Here is an 18,994-nt window from a genome sequence, read left to right on the forward strand (position 1 = left end):
CTTTGCATGAAACGTTCACACGCGTCCTTCGTACAAAGAGTACTCAATCTTCACAGCCTGCCAGTAGTGCTCTTATTAGCCGTAATCCAAATGGACAACAGGATAATAGAAGAGGAAGTAGAGGAGAAATTACAGGCAACAAAAGTAATCAGCGTAATGGAGAGGCTAGTTCTAATCAGGACTCAAGAGGAGTCATTTGTTATTATTGCCATGAGCCTGGCCATACAAAATATAATTGTCCGCAACTTCAGAGAAAAAATCAGCGATCACAGATGGCAAATATGACATCAGAGAATTCTACAATATCTTCCTCTAAGAAAACTATTTTGGTATCTGCAGAGGATTTTGCACAATTTTCCCAGTATCAGACATCTCTAAAGCCTACCAGTTCCCCTGTCACTGCGATCGCTGAGTCAAGTAAATCCACTACATGCCTTGTGTCTTCTTCATCCAAATGGGTTATTGATTTTGGTGCGACAGATCACATGACAGGTAATTCTAGTTTTCTATCTGCTTTTCAGTCTAATATCACTTCCTCTACTGTTACTTTAGCTGATGGTTCTACTTCTTGTGTCATGGGTTCTAGAACTGCGAACCCGACTTCGTCAATTTCTTTGTCTTCTGTTTTGTGTCTACCAAAATTCTCTTTTACTCTACTTTCTGTTAGTAAACTTACTCGCACCTTAAATTGTTCTGTTTCATTTTTTCTTGACCAGTGTTTGTTTCAGGATCTTACGACGAAGCAGATTATTGGTAGAGGACGTGAGTCAGGTGGTCTCTACATTCTGGAAAATCATGTACCGCGGTCGCTTGTTTGCTCCAGTACCTTAACACTTCTTGAAACTCATTGTAGATTGGGTCATCCTTCTTTGTCTACCATGAAGAAGCTGTGTCCTCAATTTCATTCTTTATCAGTACTAGAATGTGAGTCGTGTCAGTTTGCAAAATATCATCGTTTGCCTTCTGTGTCTAGAGTCAATAAACGGGCTTCATCCCCTTTTGAGTTAGTTCATTCTGATGTTTGGGGTCCTTGTTCTGTTACATCTAAAACTGAATTTCGTTATTTTGTTACTTTTGTTGATGATTACTCTCGTGTTACCTTATTATATTTAATGAAGAATCGTTCTGAGTTGTTTTCTATCTTTTGTGCCTTTTGTAATGAAATCAAAACTCAATTTAATATTTCTGTGCGCATATTAAGAAGTGACAATGCCAAAGAATACTTTTCAGCACAATTTCAGCCTTATATGACACAAAATGACATTCTTCATCAGTCCTCCTGTGTGGATACCCCATCCCAAAATGGCGTGGCCGAAAGAAAAAATCGTCATCTTCTTGAGGTAACTCGTGCTCTTCTTTTTCAGATGAAAGTACCTAAACACTTTTGGGCGGATGCAGTTTCTACGGCATGTTTTTTTATCAATCGTATGCTGTCTTCTGTCCTTAATGGGGATATTCCTTATACTACTTTGTTTCCTACAAAATCTTTGTTCCCTATTGAACCCCGTATTTTTTGTTGTACCTGTTTTGTGCGTGATGTTCGTCCACAGGTTACTAAATTGGATCCAAAATTCTCAAATGTGTCTTCCTTGGGTACTCCCGGCTGCAAAAAGGGTACCGTTGTTTAATCGTTATCTTATTTCTGCAGATGTCACATTTTTTTAGTCCACTCTATTTTTTTCTCCATCATCTGTGTATGAGAGCAAGGGGGAGGAGGATGATCTCTTAATATATACTGTCCAACCAATGTCTAGTCCTCTCCCATAGCCTGTTCCTTCTGTTTCTAGACCTACTCGACCTCCCGTTGTTCATGTTTATTCTAGGAGATTGGAGATTCCTGACTCAGATCCTCCACCAGCTACTTCGTTGGGAGATTCTGTACCTCATACTGATCATGATTCTGATCTAGACTTACCCATTGCTCTTCGTAAAGGTAAACGTTCATGTATTTACCCTATCTCTTCTTTTGTTTCTTATAATCAATTGTCTTCTTGTTCTCGGTGTTTTGTTACTTCTTTAGACTATGTTCCTATCCCTACTACTGTTGATGAGACACTGTCTCATCCTGGCTGGTGTGATGCTATGAAAGAGGAAATTGAGGCTTTAGATGCTAATGGTACATGGGAACTATTGCCTTTGCCCACTGGTAAGAAAGCTATTGGTTGCAAATGGATATTTACAGTAAAGGTAAATCCTGATGGTTCTGTAGCTAGGTTGAAAGCACGCCTTGTAGCAAAAGGATATGCTCAGACATATGGGGTTGATTACTCTGATACTTTTTCTCCTGTAGCTAAACTTACTACTATTCGCTTGTTTATCTCTTTAGCAGCTACATATGATTGGCCCCTGTATCAATTGGATATCAAGAATGCTTTCCTTCATGGTGATCTTCAGGAGGAGGTGTATATGGAGCAACCACCTGGGTTTGTTGCTCAGGGGGAGTTGGGTAAAGTTTGTAGGCTTCGGAAGTCTCTTTATGGCTTGAAACAAAGTCCTAGGGCATGGTTTGGGAGATTTAGTGAAGCAGTACAGGAATTTGGTATGCAAAAGAGTAAGTGTGATCACTCAGTATTTTATAGGCAATCTGAGGCTGGTCTAATTCTCTTGGTAGTCTATGTGGATGACATTGTCATCACTGGGAGTGACTCTACAGGTATTTCATCTCTTAAAACCTTCCTCCAAACTCAGTTTCAGACCAAAGACTTGGGATTGTTAAAGTATTTCTTGGGTATCGAAGTTATGAGAAGTAAGAAGGCTATTTTCTTGTCTCAAAGAAAATATGTCCTCGATCTATTGATAGAGACAGGAAAATTAGGTGTTAAGCCTTGTAGCGCACCAATGACTCCAACTTTACATTGTAGCAGGGGATAGTGAGTTGTTTGAAGATCCGAGAGATACAGAGATTGGTAGAAAAATTGAACTACCTTACACCACTCGTCCGACATTGCTTATGCCGTTAGTGTGGTAAGTCGGTTTATGTCTTCCCCAACCGTTGCTCATTGGGAAGCCTTGGAACAAATCTTGTGTTATCCAAGGGCGCTCCAGGTAGAGGTTTGCTATATGGTAATCATGGGCATTTGAATGTTGAATTTTTTTCAGATGCCGACTGGGCTGGATCTAAGGTTGACAGGAGGTCAACTACTGGATATTGCGTTTTTATTGGAGGAAATTTGGTGTCTTGGAGAAGCAAGAAGCAGAGTGTAGTTTCTCGATCTAGTGCTGAATCCGAATACAGAGCCATGGCAGAATCAGTATGTGAGGTAATGTGGATACTTCAATTACTAGATGAGACAGGTTTTAAGACCTCCTCGCGAAATTGTGGTGTGATAATCAAGTCGCTCTTCATATTGCTTCTAATCCGGTGTTTCATGAGCGAACCAAACATATTGAGATTGATTGTCACTTTATTCGTGAAAAGATTCAACAATGCATCATCTTAACAGACACATCAAACCGGAGAGCGATTAAGAGATATTTTCACAAAAGCTCTGAATGGAGCTAGGATTGACTACATTTGTAACAAGTTGGGCATGATTAACATCTATGCTCCAACTTGAGGGGGAGTGTTATGGAAAGTCAATCACTATGTTATGGAAAGTGAATCACTATATTATTTCTCTGTATATTTTGTATTCTGTATTCCTATTTAGGATTTCTTCCTAATTAGTAGAACACAATTATAGGAATCAATTGTATATATATACCCATGTACAGATTAATTGAAATCAATGAGAATCATCTCTTTCTACACATAAATTGATGATTTTGTGGTTAGAGCGGCGCAGGTCCCTCACTTGACAGATCCCCATTATTTGGGTTATTTTTTGAATGGTCTTCGTGATGACATCCAGTCTCAATTACGCAATCATGAAACTACAAATCTATTACGCACCATGACTCTTGCTCGAGAGGTTGAGCATGCTCTCCAAATCTCGTCAGCATTTTCAGAACCCCGACGTACTTCCTCTCCTTTGGGGAAGATGGCTAATTCTTTTGGATATGGCTCTAAGTCATTCTTGAGCTCAGGTGCAAAATATCAGGCCCATTTTACTCCTACCCAATCTGTTTCTTCAGTCCATAAGCCCACACCTGTGGATAAGCCCCCTAGGTCTAGTCTCCGACCTTCCACTTCTTCTTCACCATCGTCTCTTACACTAACACCACCAGAGAGTCTCAAGGGCAGAAACTATCGCCAATATTCCAATCAGGAACTTCAAGATCTTCATGCTAAGGGCCTCGATTTTCGCTGTAAGCTTCCATATTCTCCATTGCACCAATGACCTAACAAGTCCTTGCATTTGTTAATTGCTGGCGAAGATGATGACCTATCAGGTATTGGGGATCTGGACTCTGTTGACATTGCTGATCCGATTCTCCAACGGCAATTGAGTCCCATTTCACTCAAATGGACCTTCCTTTGTTTTCGGTGGGAGGCATCAGTCATCCTCGGACTATGAAATTACAGGGCACGGTAGCTAATACTCCAGTCATTGTAATGGTGGATAGTGGCGCTAGCCACTGTTTTGTTTCTGAAAAATTGGTTACCACTTTGCAATTGCAAACTCAGGTGACTTCTCCTTTTGTAGTGCGATTGGGGGATGGGCGTTGTGAAACTTCTTCTGGGCTTTGTAAGACTCTCTCTATTATTCTAAGTGATTTTTCTATCTCCACTGACTGCTATGTATTTCCTTTGGGAGGCGTCGACATCATTTTGGGTATTTCTTGGTTGGAAACACTAGGTGATGTTTGTGTTAATTGGCAGAAAATGTCTATGAAATTTTCACAAGGAGGATGCGAAATTACTCTCACTGGGGATCCGTCTGTGATCCACTCCCCCGTTTCACTCCATTCTCTTATTAAAATGGCAGATGTTGAATATGGTATTTTGCTTTTGAATTGCTCTTCTTTGATGCCTACATCTGAGGAATTTTTTCGGTCTCTCCTCTTCTCAAACTGATCAACTTAATGCATTATTGGCCAGGTATTCTTTTGTGTTTACTGAATCTAGTACTTTACCCCTTCTAGGGTAACTGACCATGGTATTCCATTACAAGCTGGGGTTGATCCAATTTCAATCAAACCTTACCGTTAAGGCCACTATCAGAAGGATGAGATAGAACGATTGGTTTCAAAAATGTTAGCAACCGGTATTATACGCCCCAGCACTAGCCCGTTTTCTAGTTCGGTCTTACTTGTTCAGAAAAAAGATGGGAGTTGGAAGTTTTGTGTAGACTATCGCAAATTGAACAAAGCCACGATTCCTGATAAGTACCCTATTCCGGTGATCCAGGAGTTGCTTGATGAATTACATGGGGCAACTTATTTTTCCAAAATTGACCTGCGTTCGGGCTACCATCAGATTCGGGTCAAGACTGAGGACATTCCCAAAACGGCTTTTCGGACGCATTTTGGCTACTACGAGTTCCTCGTTATGCTGTTCGGGTTAACTAATGCCCCTGCCACCTTCCAAGCCATTATGAATGATATATTTCGCCCGTTTTTGAGATGCTTTCTGCTGATATGCTTTTTGCTGGTTTTTTTTTATTATATTCTTATTTACAATAAAACATGGCTAGATCATTTGCATCATTTGGACATAGTTCTTCAGACCCTACAACACCACTAGTTTCATGTCAATAAAAAGAAATGTGCAATGGGCCGTCGTACCATTGAATATTTAGGGCATATCATTTCTCCCAAGGGTGTCGCAATGGATCCTGAAAAGATTTCTGTTCTACTTCAATAGCCCATTCCTAAATCAGTTTGAGTTGTTCGAGGTTTTCTTGCTCTTACAGGCTATTACTGTCGGTTTATTAATGGGTATGGCAAAATTGCTCAACCCCTCAATTCATTGACTACTAAAGCAGCTCAACATCACTTTCAATGGAATTCTCAGGCTCACATTGCTTTTGAGAAGCTCAAGATAGCCATTGTCTCTGCTCCAGTTTTGGTGATGCCCAATTTTCAACAACAATTTGAAATCGAATGTGATCCATCGAGTAACGGTATTGGGGCCGTTCTTATGCAGGGCAGTCACCCTATTGCCTATTTTAGTCGTGCTCTTTCTTCTCACACTTTATCTAATTCGGCTTATGATAAGGAATTAATGGCCCTAGTGTTGGCTATTCGGCATTGGAGACCTTATTTGTTAGGCCAGAAATTTATTGTTAAAACAGACCAACGAAGCTTGAAACATATCTTGAAGCGGCACATTATCACCCCTGCCCAACAATGCTGGGTTTCTAAGTTATTGGGGTTTCAATTTGAGGTGCATTATAAACCCGGCAAATCGAATTCTGCTGCTAATGCTTTATCTCGTCGAGGTGATTTTGATAATATGCAATTAGCTGCTATAAGTCAACCTCACTGGCTCGATTTAGATGTTGTATCTTATGCTGTACAACAAGATCCAGTCCTACAACCCATTATTGCGGCCTTACGACATGATGCTCATTCTAGGCCCCCATATTCTCTCATCCAACAGCATTTATTTTATAGAGGCCGTTTGGTCATTCCATCAACCTCTTATTGGGTGCACCGTCTTATTTCAGAGTATCATTCCACCCCTATTGGAGGTCATTCTGGGGCATTCCGAACATATAGAAGGTTGGCTACAGGGTTATATTGGCGTGAGATGATGAAATCAGTCCAACAATTTGTTGCTTCTTGTCTTATTTGTCAACAGCACAAGTATGAGACTCTCTCTCTTGCAGGCCTCTTACATCCTCTTCCTATTCCAACATATATCTGGGAAGATATCTCTTTGGATTTTATTACTGGATTGCCAAAATCTCAAGGCGTGGACTGTATATTAGTTGTGGTTGATCGACTTTCTAAATACGGCCACTTCCTCCCTCTGCGCCATTCTTTTACAGCTGCTACTGTTGCTGATCTTTTTGTTCGAGAAATCATCAAGCTCCATGGTGTTCCTCATTTTATTGTCAGTGATCATGATCCAGTGTTTGTTAGTAATTTTTGGACTGAAATTTTCAGATTGATGGGTACCCAGTTACGAATGAGTTCTGCCTATCATCCATGATCGATGGTCGATCAAGTCTTAAATCAGAGTGTGGAACAATATCTTCGGTGTTTTGCTTCTGAACAACCCAAAGGTTGGGTTAAATGGCTTCATTGGGCTGAGTATTGGTATAATACTAGTTTTCAAGGGGCTGCAAAGCTCACTCCCTTTCAGATTGTATATGGTAAACCTCCTCCCTCACTCATTCAGTTTTTGCCAGGAGAAACAAGGGTGGAAGCTGTTTCTCATGCTTTGATGGATAGAGATGAGATACTTAGGCAATTGAGATACAATTTACAGCAAGCACAAGTTATGATGGTGCAGCACGCTAATAAAAAAACGTCGTGATCTTGAGTTTCATGTAGGCGAAACCGTTTTCTTGAATTACAGCCTTATAGGCAGCACACAGTGCATTCTCGCATCAATCCAAAAACTTGCTGCCAGATTTTATGGGCCTTTTCGTATTACAGCTCGCATTGGGCCTGTTGCTTATCGTTTACAGCTACCTGCTACTGCTAGAATTCATCCTATTTTTCATGTATCTCAATTGAAACGGGTAATAGGAGATCATCCTGTAGTAACAGACCTCCCTGCTACACTGGCTGTTGATGAACCTATTCCTATTCTTCTTGAAACTATTTTGGCTCATAGGGACTTTGTTCAAAATGGCACTACAGTTCACCAAGTATTGGTTCGTTGGCAAGGACATCCTATTGAGGAAGCCACTTGGATTGATGTGAGTGATTTTCACGGCCAATTTCCAGATTTCAGCCTTGAGGACAAGGCTGTTGCAGTAGCAGGTGGCAATGATACACGCCAGATGCTGGCTGAAGGAAGAGGTAGAGCAAAAAGGGAATGGAAGGTGTATTCTAGAAGACTCAAGGATCAAGAAAATAGGTGGACAGTGGCTGCTCAACAGAATGGGGCGAATATTTAGGAAATACAGCTGGAGTGATTAACAAATTTGTAAAGGGAGGGAACTCTATATATAGGTTAATAGTAGAATAAAGAGGTGTGGAATTGTAGTACTGAATTACCAGCTTTTGTAAGCTCGGTGGGCAGAGAGACTCTACTGGAGGAAAACATATTCTTGTATTGAGATTGTTTTTCCTGATTAATCAAAATTCCTTCTCTACTTATCCATTCTATTTCTTTTTTTCTTTTGTGGAAATTATAATTGGTGAAGAACAGGTCCTTACTCTTAACAGTTTCTTACTTAACAATTAAATTATATGTCTTATCAAGGCTTTCCTCTGTTTAATGTGGTTTTAGAGCTCTTTCCCAGGAGTTTCTCAGCCTCTTTGCTATTGAACACACTTCATATCAAGCAAGGATACTTAATCTCATTCACAAGAATCTCTACAATTAGTTTTCATATTGTTGTTTATTGTAGTGATAAATTTTCGTTAGTTATTGCTCTAAACCTAATTGAAAGTGTTGTCAAAAGCGCTAGACACCCTTAAGGCGAGAAGATGCTCCATCGCCCGAGGCGCTTGCCTAGGTGCTAGGCATTCCTGTATGTTTTCATATTGGATCCTTTTTATTATTTGCGTATGATGATACTATAGATTTTTCAGCCATCTGTTTTGATCCTAACCAAATAAAAAAAAAAAAAAAAAAAAAAAAAAATCCATCATAAGAATTAAGAACACTAGAATATATTAGAATAGTAACTTGTAAATACTAGAATAGATTAGATTACTGTAATAGAGTACTCAAATAGATTGTAATGTGTAACGTGCCAGAATTTTAGAAAAATAATATTCATTGCACGAATTGAATGTTTCCTTAAAAACTAATATTTAAGAGGGATAAAAATATTTGGGATAGAAAGTGTATTTGATGGAGTAGGAATTTAAATCATAGATCAATGAAGAAGAAGAATGAAAATATTCTTTTATTTCCACTAACTGAGTATAAGAACAATGAAATCCAAAGAACTCCACAACACTTCTAATAAGGAGTAATAAGAACAAGACAAGGAACAATAAACATGCTCATTTGGAACAACTGTGACAAAATTTTAGACAAAAAATATAGAATACATGCAGAATTTCAAATAATATACTGGTTTAAGAAAAAAGTGACCAAGAAAAAAAATTTTCACAATTTGAGGAGGGCCATGATCAACTTCTCTGTCAACCTTTTTTTTTTTTTTAAGTTTCTTGCATTTTCTCGCCTTTCCTCGCCTCGCCTGGGGGCCTAGGCAGCATCTGGTTGAAGTGGCCTCACCTAGAGGCTTCCCAGGCAAGGTGCCTGGATTTCACCTCACCCGGGTGCCTAGGCGAGTGCCCAACCTCCTGGTGACAACACTGCTAACACAGTTATCAAAGGCGCGCCTAAGGCGCAAGGCGCACCAAGCAAGTGACCCAACGCCTCAAGAGCTCAAAGGTGAGCAACCTATAGGAGGCACACCAAGGTTAGGCGCGCCCCAAGGAGCCCAGCCATAAAAAATCCAGAAATTGCTTATTCTTTCCTTACCCACATGCAAACAGCAGCCACGAAACAAAGAAGAAGAAGAAGAAGAAGACCACAGCCACAAAAGAAGAAGAAGAAGAAGAAGAAGAAGAAGAAGTGGACTTTTATTGGTGTCCTATCTGTCATGCACTAATACTATTTAAATGGGCTGATTGACTGGTCAACAGGAAACTTACCCCTATTAATTTTGAAACCACAGCGTTTCACTAAGTCCCACATGAGCACCATTTCACTATAGTAGAATGCAGCAGTTTAAGATCATAAATTGCACCGAGAAGCTAATATATTTTATTAATTATTAGTTTCTTTTCATATATATTTTTTTTTAATTCTAATTTTTCATAAATTAAAAATAAATATAAAATATTTTTAAATTGGATACATACTTATTTGTAATAAGTTTACTTTAAGTTATGTTTAGTAAACTATTATTAAAATGAATATATAGTGAAAATTAAAATTATAATACAATAAAAAATTAAAATTATTATTTTAATATTATATTTGATAGAAAAGTAAAATTAATATAATACATTTTAATGATAATTTTCACAAATATATATAGTTTAATTGACAATCATGGTGATGTAATAAATAAAAATAAATAATGAAATGAATAACATATTACATATGTAATCAATATTATAGTAATTAAATTTATAGTGCTTATTTTAATGAATTTATTATATAATTTATTTTTAATGGATTTTTTTTTTTTTTTTTGCACTTCACCTTGCTCAAGCGCGCGGCTACGCTTTACGCCTTGTACCTAAGCTCCAATACCCCTTGGCGCCTTAGTGCGCCTTGAGTCTTTAATAACTATGACTGCTAATCGATAATACCAGTAAGGTTAACATTACATGATCTAGGTTTTAACCTAAAGTTAATTTCCTTTGCAAGTGAGTTGGGATATTAAGCATATCTCCAAATTCTTTTGTAGAAATAGAAAATTCATTTTAGCCATCACTGCATGTACATCTTAAGTTGAAATCAATAGAGAATAAATTCAGAAGTTCAAAGGTATCATGTTAGTATCAGCGGTTTTAAAACATTATTTAAAAAGATCCAATTACATAAACTGAAGATGGATGTAAGTTTACAATATATAGTCTACAAATAAGAGTTATTTTCTAATAATCACTTAATCTCATATAAAATTTGTTATTATATAGAACAACGGCAAATAATTTCTCAAATTTAGAATTGATTTTTAAAATCATTATAACATACCATCCAAAATAAGAGATATGGAATTCTGCACAACGTGCAGTTAAATTTTCTAGCTTTTACAAAAAAACAAGGGAAAAAAAAAGTCTAGTGCCACCCTTGCATGTCTATGACATTTGCAACATTAAAAACAACTTTGTATGGTAATGAAAGATAAACTTTGCAGTCACAGTCACAGGACATACAAAAGTGGCAAATCTGATCTGTTAAGTAAAATTAATTACTTCCAATCCCTCATATCTCCTTGCTATTAACAAATTATGGACATTAAAATTTTAAGGAATATGTTTTTTACGCTTCATGCTATCAAGGCATCTAAATTTATTTTAAGAGGCATATCTATCAAACTCCAAAAATGACTATCAACTTTTCTATAGTTACATCAAATGCTTTTAATTACTCTATGCTGCTACACTGAAGCTTAAAAGTCCAAAACATGCATCCTAGAAATTTAAGAAATATAAAGACATCTGCTCAACTTGGAACCAAAACTTAGAAATTGAGAAAATGCATGCTATCCATGCATTTATTTGTTAAAAGAGAAGGTATGAAATTATATATAAAATTAAACAGAAATTTGAAAAAGAAAATATACCTCAATATATTTTCTCCAATTTCCAACAGCCACAAGATTCTTCAACAAGATTGAATGAGTGTTGAAGTTTATTTCAGCACCTGATTTTGTGATCTTGTAAAACAACTGCTCGGATGAACAAGAAAAAAGTAATGCAAATTAAGCACAAAAGATATCAAAGAAAATAAAAGAATATTACCGTTAAAAAATAAGACACAGTACCACACATATGAAGCTTAGGATTAATTAGTGCTTCACTATCCAATTTCAATATTCTGTTTCAATGACATAATTATTATTAAGCATTTGAATAATATTCATTTACCTTCATCATAAACTCAATCTTTCCACTTTTTCCAAGAAGATGAAGAAGCTGATTCAAAAGTCCAATAGAAACTACTGAGAATGAAGGTTCCATCAATTTCACCAAGTTAATTGTTCTTCTCCAATCTCGTAATCTGCAACCAAAGTTCATATGTCAGTAATATGGCATAAACTAAGCATAGTTAGTGAGCGCTCATTAAAAGAGCACGAAATTTATGATGCCTAAAGTCACTCATCTAGGCAAGTCATAAGAAGATTTAGGTCACTATGATGCAGAGCTTGGTCGTAAAAGAAACAAGGAAAAAGGCAAAGGAACAAGGCTGGGTTGAAAACAGAGCCAAATCAGTATGTTGCAGCAACTTCCAGAAATTCTAGCAAAGTGTGGCAGTGCAGTACACTCCTGGGCATGTACCAGTCCTGTCCAGAGTCCACACACCGAGGGCGTGTGGTTCTCTGTCCAGCAGCGGGGATCTTGCTTGTTTCAGTCCAAATTCACCTCCGAAGCTATCCAAGTTACTCTAGACTTCCTATTTCAGTAAGTTATTACTCCAAATTTAGTTTCCCTAATTAAATTAGGACTTGTCTTAGTTTCCTATTTCCATCAGGATTTGTTTCTAGTTTCCCTATTTTAATTAGGATTTAGTTTTTCCTATCTAATCAAGGAATCCTAATGCATTTTAGTTTATCTAAATTTCCTAAATAGTAGGCATATATTCGTAGTTAGTTTAGGAGACTTAAAACTCTACTAATAGCCTAAAATCTGTGTACTATAGTTTAGATTTCAGTTAATAAAAATATTGCAGAGAATTTTCTCTCTATTTTTCACTGTGAGGGTGTGTTCTTTTGTGATCTTCACGCTGCATTACGCTATAATGCCGAAACTTACTATTTACACAAGTAGATAATAAAGGCAAAATGAATCTAAATAATCTACACTGCCAGTAACCCATAGCATAATGCAGCCTTGCCATGGTAGAGTGGGAAAACACAAAGCATTGAATGAGACCAATGGAATACTATCTTTTATTGAACCACTGGAAATTGCTAACCCTTAGAGCGCACACGCACAACCCCACCCCACCCCACAACCACAACCACCCCCCCCCCCAACAAAAACAAAACAGGGTGAGGTGCAGCCAAAAAGCCTCATATGGGTCTAAGTGAGCAATTACACACTTGATATACTTACCTCATTCCCTTGATGCTTACTTGTTTAATTACTTTCTTATCAATTACAAAAATTTATTATTAAGCCTTGGCTCAAGAGCAAAATGGGGCAAAGCATGGGATATTAATTATTAAATGTACATGTTAACATATAGCCCCCACCTTAGCTTTTGTTAGGGCAAGAGGCCTCCAGAAAAGGGAAGACAACAGAGGCAGATTAGATGAAGATGAAGAAGAAGAAAGATTAATGCAAGAATTCTCAACATGAAACTTTAGTAAATTAGTTTTATAATTTTGTGTCTACTCCTTTTCCTTTCACTATATGATACTTGACTTAATATTCTTCACTTGAGTGGAACGCATATATAATATAATAGAATGTGGAACTTATCTTCTGGAGAAAATCTTGATGCAGTGATGATCGTATTGATAAACTGACTAGCTCATTATTTTGCATAACAAATTTCCTTTTGAACAAACTTAAGACAATAGGGGAACTACATCTTAAATTAATTATTAACAGTGAATTGTGTTATTTCCCTTCAAACTATGGATATTATTAGATTTCCTTTTGGGTGATAAGCATATATTTGCTAAAAATATCTCTAAAGGATGAAAGAAGCATCATTAGGAACACCAATAACAGCTATCAGCAAGATTCAGTTCCACCTATGGTCCACATCTCAGTCATGTAAGTACATCCATGAGCAAGGTTGATTCATGTAGCAGCCAGGTCTAACAATATGATTACAAAAATACCAGCAAAAGACCATTCACATGCACCTCTAAATTGCTTAATCCTTCCTTTAGGAATAAAATAAAATAAGAGTGAATACTTACAGGCTACAGGCAGAAACCATTTCAAAGAAAATGGCATCACTGAATGGGATTTCTCTCTCTTTCATAAAATCCGCCAGAATAAGAACCTTTGTTGGCTTGCCTCCTTTATTGAATGCTCTCATCAAAGCCGAACATGCAATTGTATCTGGCTGGATATTATAATCTTCCATTTCTTGAAGTAGACTACATGCTTTTTCCCAGTATTCTGAATCATAAAAGGACAGAGAAACACAGTTTCAGAGAAAGGCGCTAAGAAGCATGAAGTAGAGAATAATTTAGGGATATGAAGGGATGAGAAGTGGCTGCAAATTAATTATAAGGATAGAGAGATTACTTATTTTGCATGCTCATATCGTTAATTTTCTCACAACATAAGCAGAAATAATGCAATTTAATCAAGAATTAAAGATTTTTTTGTTTTAATTAAGAGTCAGAAGTTCAACAAGTTTTTTCAAGAGATATTGTGATAATGAGATTAAAGAGTGATGGGAATGCTACTTTGATCAACTGGTCAATGTAACTCATGAGGATGCCTTTACCGGCCTTAATGTTCCTTTGATGGAGAATAACCTTAACTACACTCGTAGAATTAGGTTTGTTGAGTTTAAAAATATGAAGGGAGATCTTGCAACCTAAATGTTATCCCTATTGAAGTATGAAAATTCCTTGGGAAGGTTGAAATAGATTAATTTCAATGGCATACTAAAATCTTGAAAGATGCCAAATGAGTGGAGGAAGAGCACTTTGGTTCCTATATTGAAGAACAAAGGCTGTACAAACTACCAAGGCATTGAACTAAAGAGCTACACGATAAAATTATGAGCAAGAGTCATTGAATACAGACTCAAGGATACTACTAAGGTATCATAGAACCAGTTTAGCTTTATGCCTAGTAGATTTACAATAAAGCCTATCTTTTTGTTAAGATTAATGAAAATTTAAGGGAAGAGGAAGAAGGATCCCTACCTGGTATTCATTGTCCTAAAAGAGGCATATGATAGAGCACCAAAGGAAGCTCCTTGATAGGTACTGGAGAGGAACGGAATCCACTCCAAATATATAAATATCATTAAGGTCATGTATGAGGAGGTGGTTACAAGTGTAAGAACAATTGGATGTAGTGAATATTTTTCAATATAATACATTGAATGAGATACAAGGTATTTATATACAAAGAATCCTATAATTAGGTGTTCTAATTGGGAAGATATCCTAATAATTAACCTAACTAATTAAGAAAGAATATTATTTACATAATTATAAGATTGACTTCTTAAAATACTCCCCCTCAACTTGGAGCATAGATATTAATCATGCCAACTTGTTACAAATATAGTCAACCCGAGCCATATTCAGAGCCTTTGTGAAGATATCTCCTAACTGCTCTCCAGTTTTGACATGCCTTGTTGAGATGATCTTCTGTTGAATCTTTGCTCGAAGGAAGTGACAATCAATTCCAATATGCTTAGTACACTCATGAAATACTAGATTAGAAGCGATATGGAGAGCGACTTGATTGTCACACCATAGCTTGGCAGGAGATGAGATCTCAAGACCAACTTCATCCAATAACTGATGTGTCCACATTACTTCACACACAGCTTCGGCCATAGCTCGATATTCTGATCCAGCACTCGAACGAAAAACTACAATTTGTTTCTTACTTCTCCAAGATACTAAGTTTCCTCCAACAAAGATACAATATCCTGTAATTGACCTCCTATCAATATTTGAACCTGCCTGATTTGCATCTGAAAAGCACTCAATATTTAAGTGCCCATGATTGCTATATAAGAGACCACGACTTGGAGCGCCCTTTAAGTAACATAAAATTTATACCAAAGCTTTCCAATGGGTAACAATAGGAGAGGACATAAATTGACTGACAACAATAACTGAATATGCAATATCTGGACAAGTCACTGTGAGATAATTAAGTTTGCCAACCAATCTCCTATCTCAGGGTCCTCAAATAATTCACCATCTCCTACTGTGAGTTGAAGATTAAGAGTCATTGGTGCACTGCATGGTTTGGCACCTAATTTCCCAATTTCCGCTAGTAAATCAAGGACATACTTCCTCTGAGACAAAAAGATGCCTTTCTTACACCTTGAAACTTCAATGTCTAAAAAATATTTTAACAAACCCAAATCTTCTGTTTAAAATTGAATTTGAATGAATGACTTAAGTGATGAAATGCCTGCAGAGTCATTTCCAGTAATGACAATATCATCAATATATACTGGAAGCAAGATTAGTCCAGCTTTAGAATGTCTATAAAATACTAAATGATCAGACTTGCTCTTCTGCATACCAAACAGCTGAACTACCTCACTGAATCTACCAAACCAAGCTTGATGACTCTGTTTCAAGCCATAAAGGGATTTTCAAAGCCTGCAAACTTTGCCTAACTCTCCCTCAGCAACAAAACCTGGTGGTTGCTCCATATAAGCTTCATCCTGAAGATCACCATGAAGGAAAGCATTTTTGATATCCAACTAATGTAAAGGCCAATCATATCTAGCTACCAAGAAATAAACAAGTGAACAGAAACTAGTTTAGTAACAGGGGAGAACGTGTTAGAGTAATCAGTCTCATAAGTTTGAGCATATCCTTTAGCAACAAGGCGAGCCTTGAGACGAGCCACAGTACCATCAAGATTTATTTTCACTGTAAGAACCCATTTACATCCAATAGCTTTCTTATCCGAAGGCAGATGCACCAATTCCTAAGTACCATTAGTATCTAAAGCCACAATTTCCTCTTCCATTGCAGCACGCCAACCAGAATGGGATAATGCCTCAACAGTTTTAGGAGTAGAAATAGTGTCTAGAGAACTAACAAAACAACGAGAAGAAGGAGACAATTGATCATGACATACAAAAGAAAAAATAGGATAAGTACATTAACGCTTACCTTTGCGAAAAGCAATGGGAAGATCTAATTCAGACGAAGGAGCAGTGAATGGAACTGGATCTTCTGACTAAGAAGCAAGTGGAGGATCTTAGTCAAGAGTCTTCAATCTCCTGGAATAAACATGAACAACAGGTGGTCGAGGGGGTCAAGCAGGTGCTAGTGCAAGAGAATTCTGAGGACTTGTCTAAGGACTTGACACTGGATGGATAGAATAGACTAAGAGATCATCTTCCTCCCCCCTGACTCTCATAAATAAGTGAGGGAGAAAAGAATGGAGTGGATTCAAAAAAGGTAACATCAGCAGACACAATATAACGATTAAGAGTCTAAGAAAAACATCTATATCCTTTTTGAAGTTAAGAATATCCGAGAAACAGACATCTCTTAGACTTGAGATCCAGTTTAGTAACCTATGGACGAACATCTCGCACAAAATAAGTAATACCAAAGATACAAGGTTCAATAGGAAACAAAGATTTAGAGGGAAACAAAATGATATAAGGAATGTCATCATTAAGGACAGATGATGACATACAATTAATTAGGAAACAAGCTGTAGAAACTGCATCAGGCCAAAACTATTTAGGGACGTTCATTTGGAAAAGGAGTGATCGTGCTACCTCAAGAATATGTCAATTTTTTCTTTCAGCAATCCATTTTGAGATGGAGTATCAACACAAGATGTCTGATGAATAATACTATTTTATTACATATAAGTTTGGAAATTGCTAGAAAGATATTCTTTAGCATTATCACTTTTTAATATACACAGAGGTATTAAATTGAGTTTGAATCTCAGCACAAAAAATAAAAAATAATTATGAACGATTCTTCATTAAAAATAATCAAGTAACACGAGAATAATAATCAACAAATGTAATAAAATAATTTAATCCAGAGTTTAAAACAACAGGACGTGGATCCCAAACATCAAAATGAACCAACTCAAAAGGGGAAGAAGCCCGTTTATTGACACTAGATATTTTAGGCAAACGATGATGTTTGGCAAACTGACATAACTCACAATATAAAACTGACAAAGACTGAAACTGTGGACATAATTTCTTCAAGACAGATAAAGAAGGATGTCCCAACCGATAATGAACTTCAATAGGAGATAAATTACTAGAACACACAAGAGATCTTGGCACTTGTTTGTCAAGGATGTAGAGGCCTTTGGACTCATATCCCCTACCACTAATTTGCTTCGTCGTAAGTTCCCGGAACAAACAATGACCAGGAAAAAATAAGACATTACAATTTAAGAATCGAGCAATTTTACTAACAGAGAGTAAATTAAAGGCAAATTTGGGTAGACACAAAACAGATGAAACATGTTATGGAAAGTCAATCACTATATTATTTCTTTGCATATTATGTATTTTGTATTCCTATTTAAAATTTCTTATTTAGGATTTCTTCCTAATTAATAGAACACAATTATAGGAATCAATTGTATATATATACCCATGTACAGATTAATTGAAATCAAGGAGAATCATCTCTTTCTACATGGTATCAGAGCAGGTCATCTATCTACTGTGACTATTTGTTCTCACCACCCAGCTCAGAAGAGACCTTGGCCGCCGACCGGCCGTTTCGACTCCAATCAACATCACCGACGTCGCCTCAACCCCCTCATTCCACCACTGTGTGCTGTTGCCTGATCCAATATACCATTAAAGGACTTCTGAGGTTTGGCTCTCAGATCCTATTTCGGTATTTGCTTAATTTGTGATTTTGGGTTATTTTGCTGCTGCAAACACTTTGGATTAGCGTTTCGGTTAGTTTTCTTTGTCTCAACAAATGACAAACAATAAAAATGTTATTTCTAATGTGATTCCGGTAATGACTAAGATCACAGAACACAAACTTAATGGTTCGAATTACCTGGAGTGGAGTAAGACTGTTAGGATCTATTTGCGTAGCATTGATAAAGATGATCACCTTACTAAAGATCCACCTACGGATGATACACGACAAACTTGGCTAAGGGAGAATGCTCGGTAGTTTTTGCAGCTTCGGAACTCGATTCACAGTGAGGTAATTAGTTTAATTAATCACTGTGAATTTGTTAAGGAATTGATGGATTACTTAGATTTTCTGTATTCTAGTAAAGGGAATATCTCCTTTATTTATGATGTTTGTAAGGCATTCTACCGTGCTGAGAAAGAGGATAAGTCTCTCACGGCTTATTTTATGGATTTTAAACGGGTATACGAGGAACTTAATGCATTGTTGCCTTTTAATCCTGATGTGAAAGTTTAGCAGGCCCAACGAGAGCAACTGGCTGTTATGAGTTTTCTTGCAGGCCTTCCTTCAGAATATGAGACTGCTAAATCTCATATTCTCTAGTTCTGAGATTTTCTCTTTGCATGAAACATTCACACGGGTCCTTCGTACATAGAGTACCCAATCTTCATATTCTGCCATTAGTGCTCTTGTTAGCC

General features: G+C 37.1%; 1 protein-coding gene across 2 annotated transcripts in view; it reads right to left on the reverse strand.

The window, feature by feature from the left end:
- The window catches only part of LOC110642452 (pentatricopeptide repeat-containing protein At2g41720), a 62,000-nt gene that overhangs the window by 28,552 nt on the left and 14,454 nt on the right, over window positions 1-18,994 (reverse strand). For both annotated transcript variants that reach the window (XM_021794532.2, XM_021794531.2), the window contains exons 6-8: window positions 13,629-13,833; window positions 11,623-11,755; window positions 11,319-11,423 (exon numbers count right to left, since the gene is read on the reverse strand). In XM_021794532.2, coding sequence (XP_021650224.2) covers window positions 11,319-11,423; window positions 11,623-11,755; window positions 13,629-13,833 — 443 coding nt within the window. The remainder of the gene's footprint in view (window positions 1-11,318; window positions 11,424-11,622; window positions 11,756-13,628; window positions 13,834-18,994) is intronic.

This window comes from Hevea brasiliensis, chromosome 5 (genome assembly GCF_030052815.1).
Source record: "Hevea brasiliensis isolate MT/VB/25A 57/8 chromosome 5, ASM3005281v1, whole genome shotgun sequence".
NCBI classification, from domain to species: Eukaryota; Viridiplantae; Streptophyta; class Magnoliopsida; order Malpighiales; family Euphorbiaceae; genus Hevea; species Hevea brasiliensis.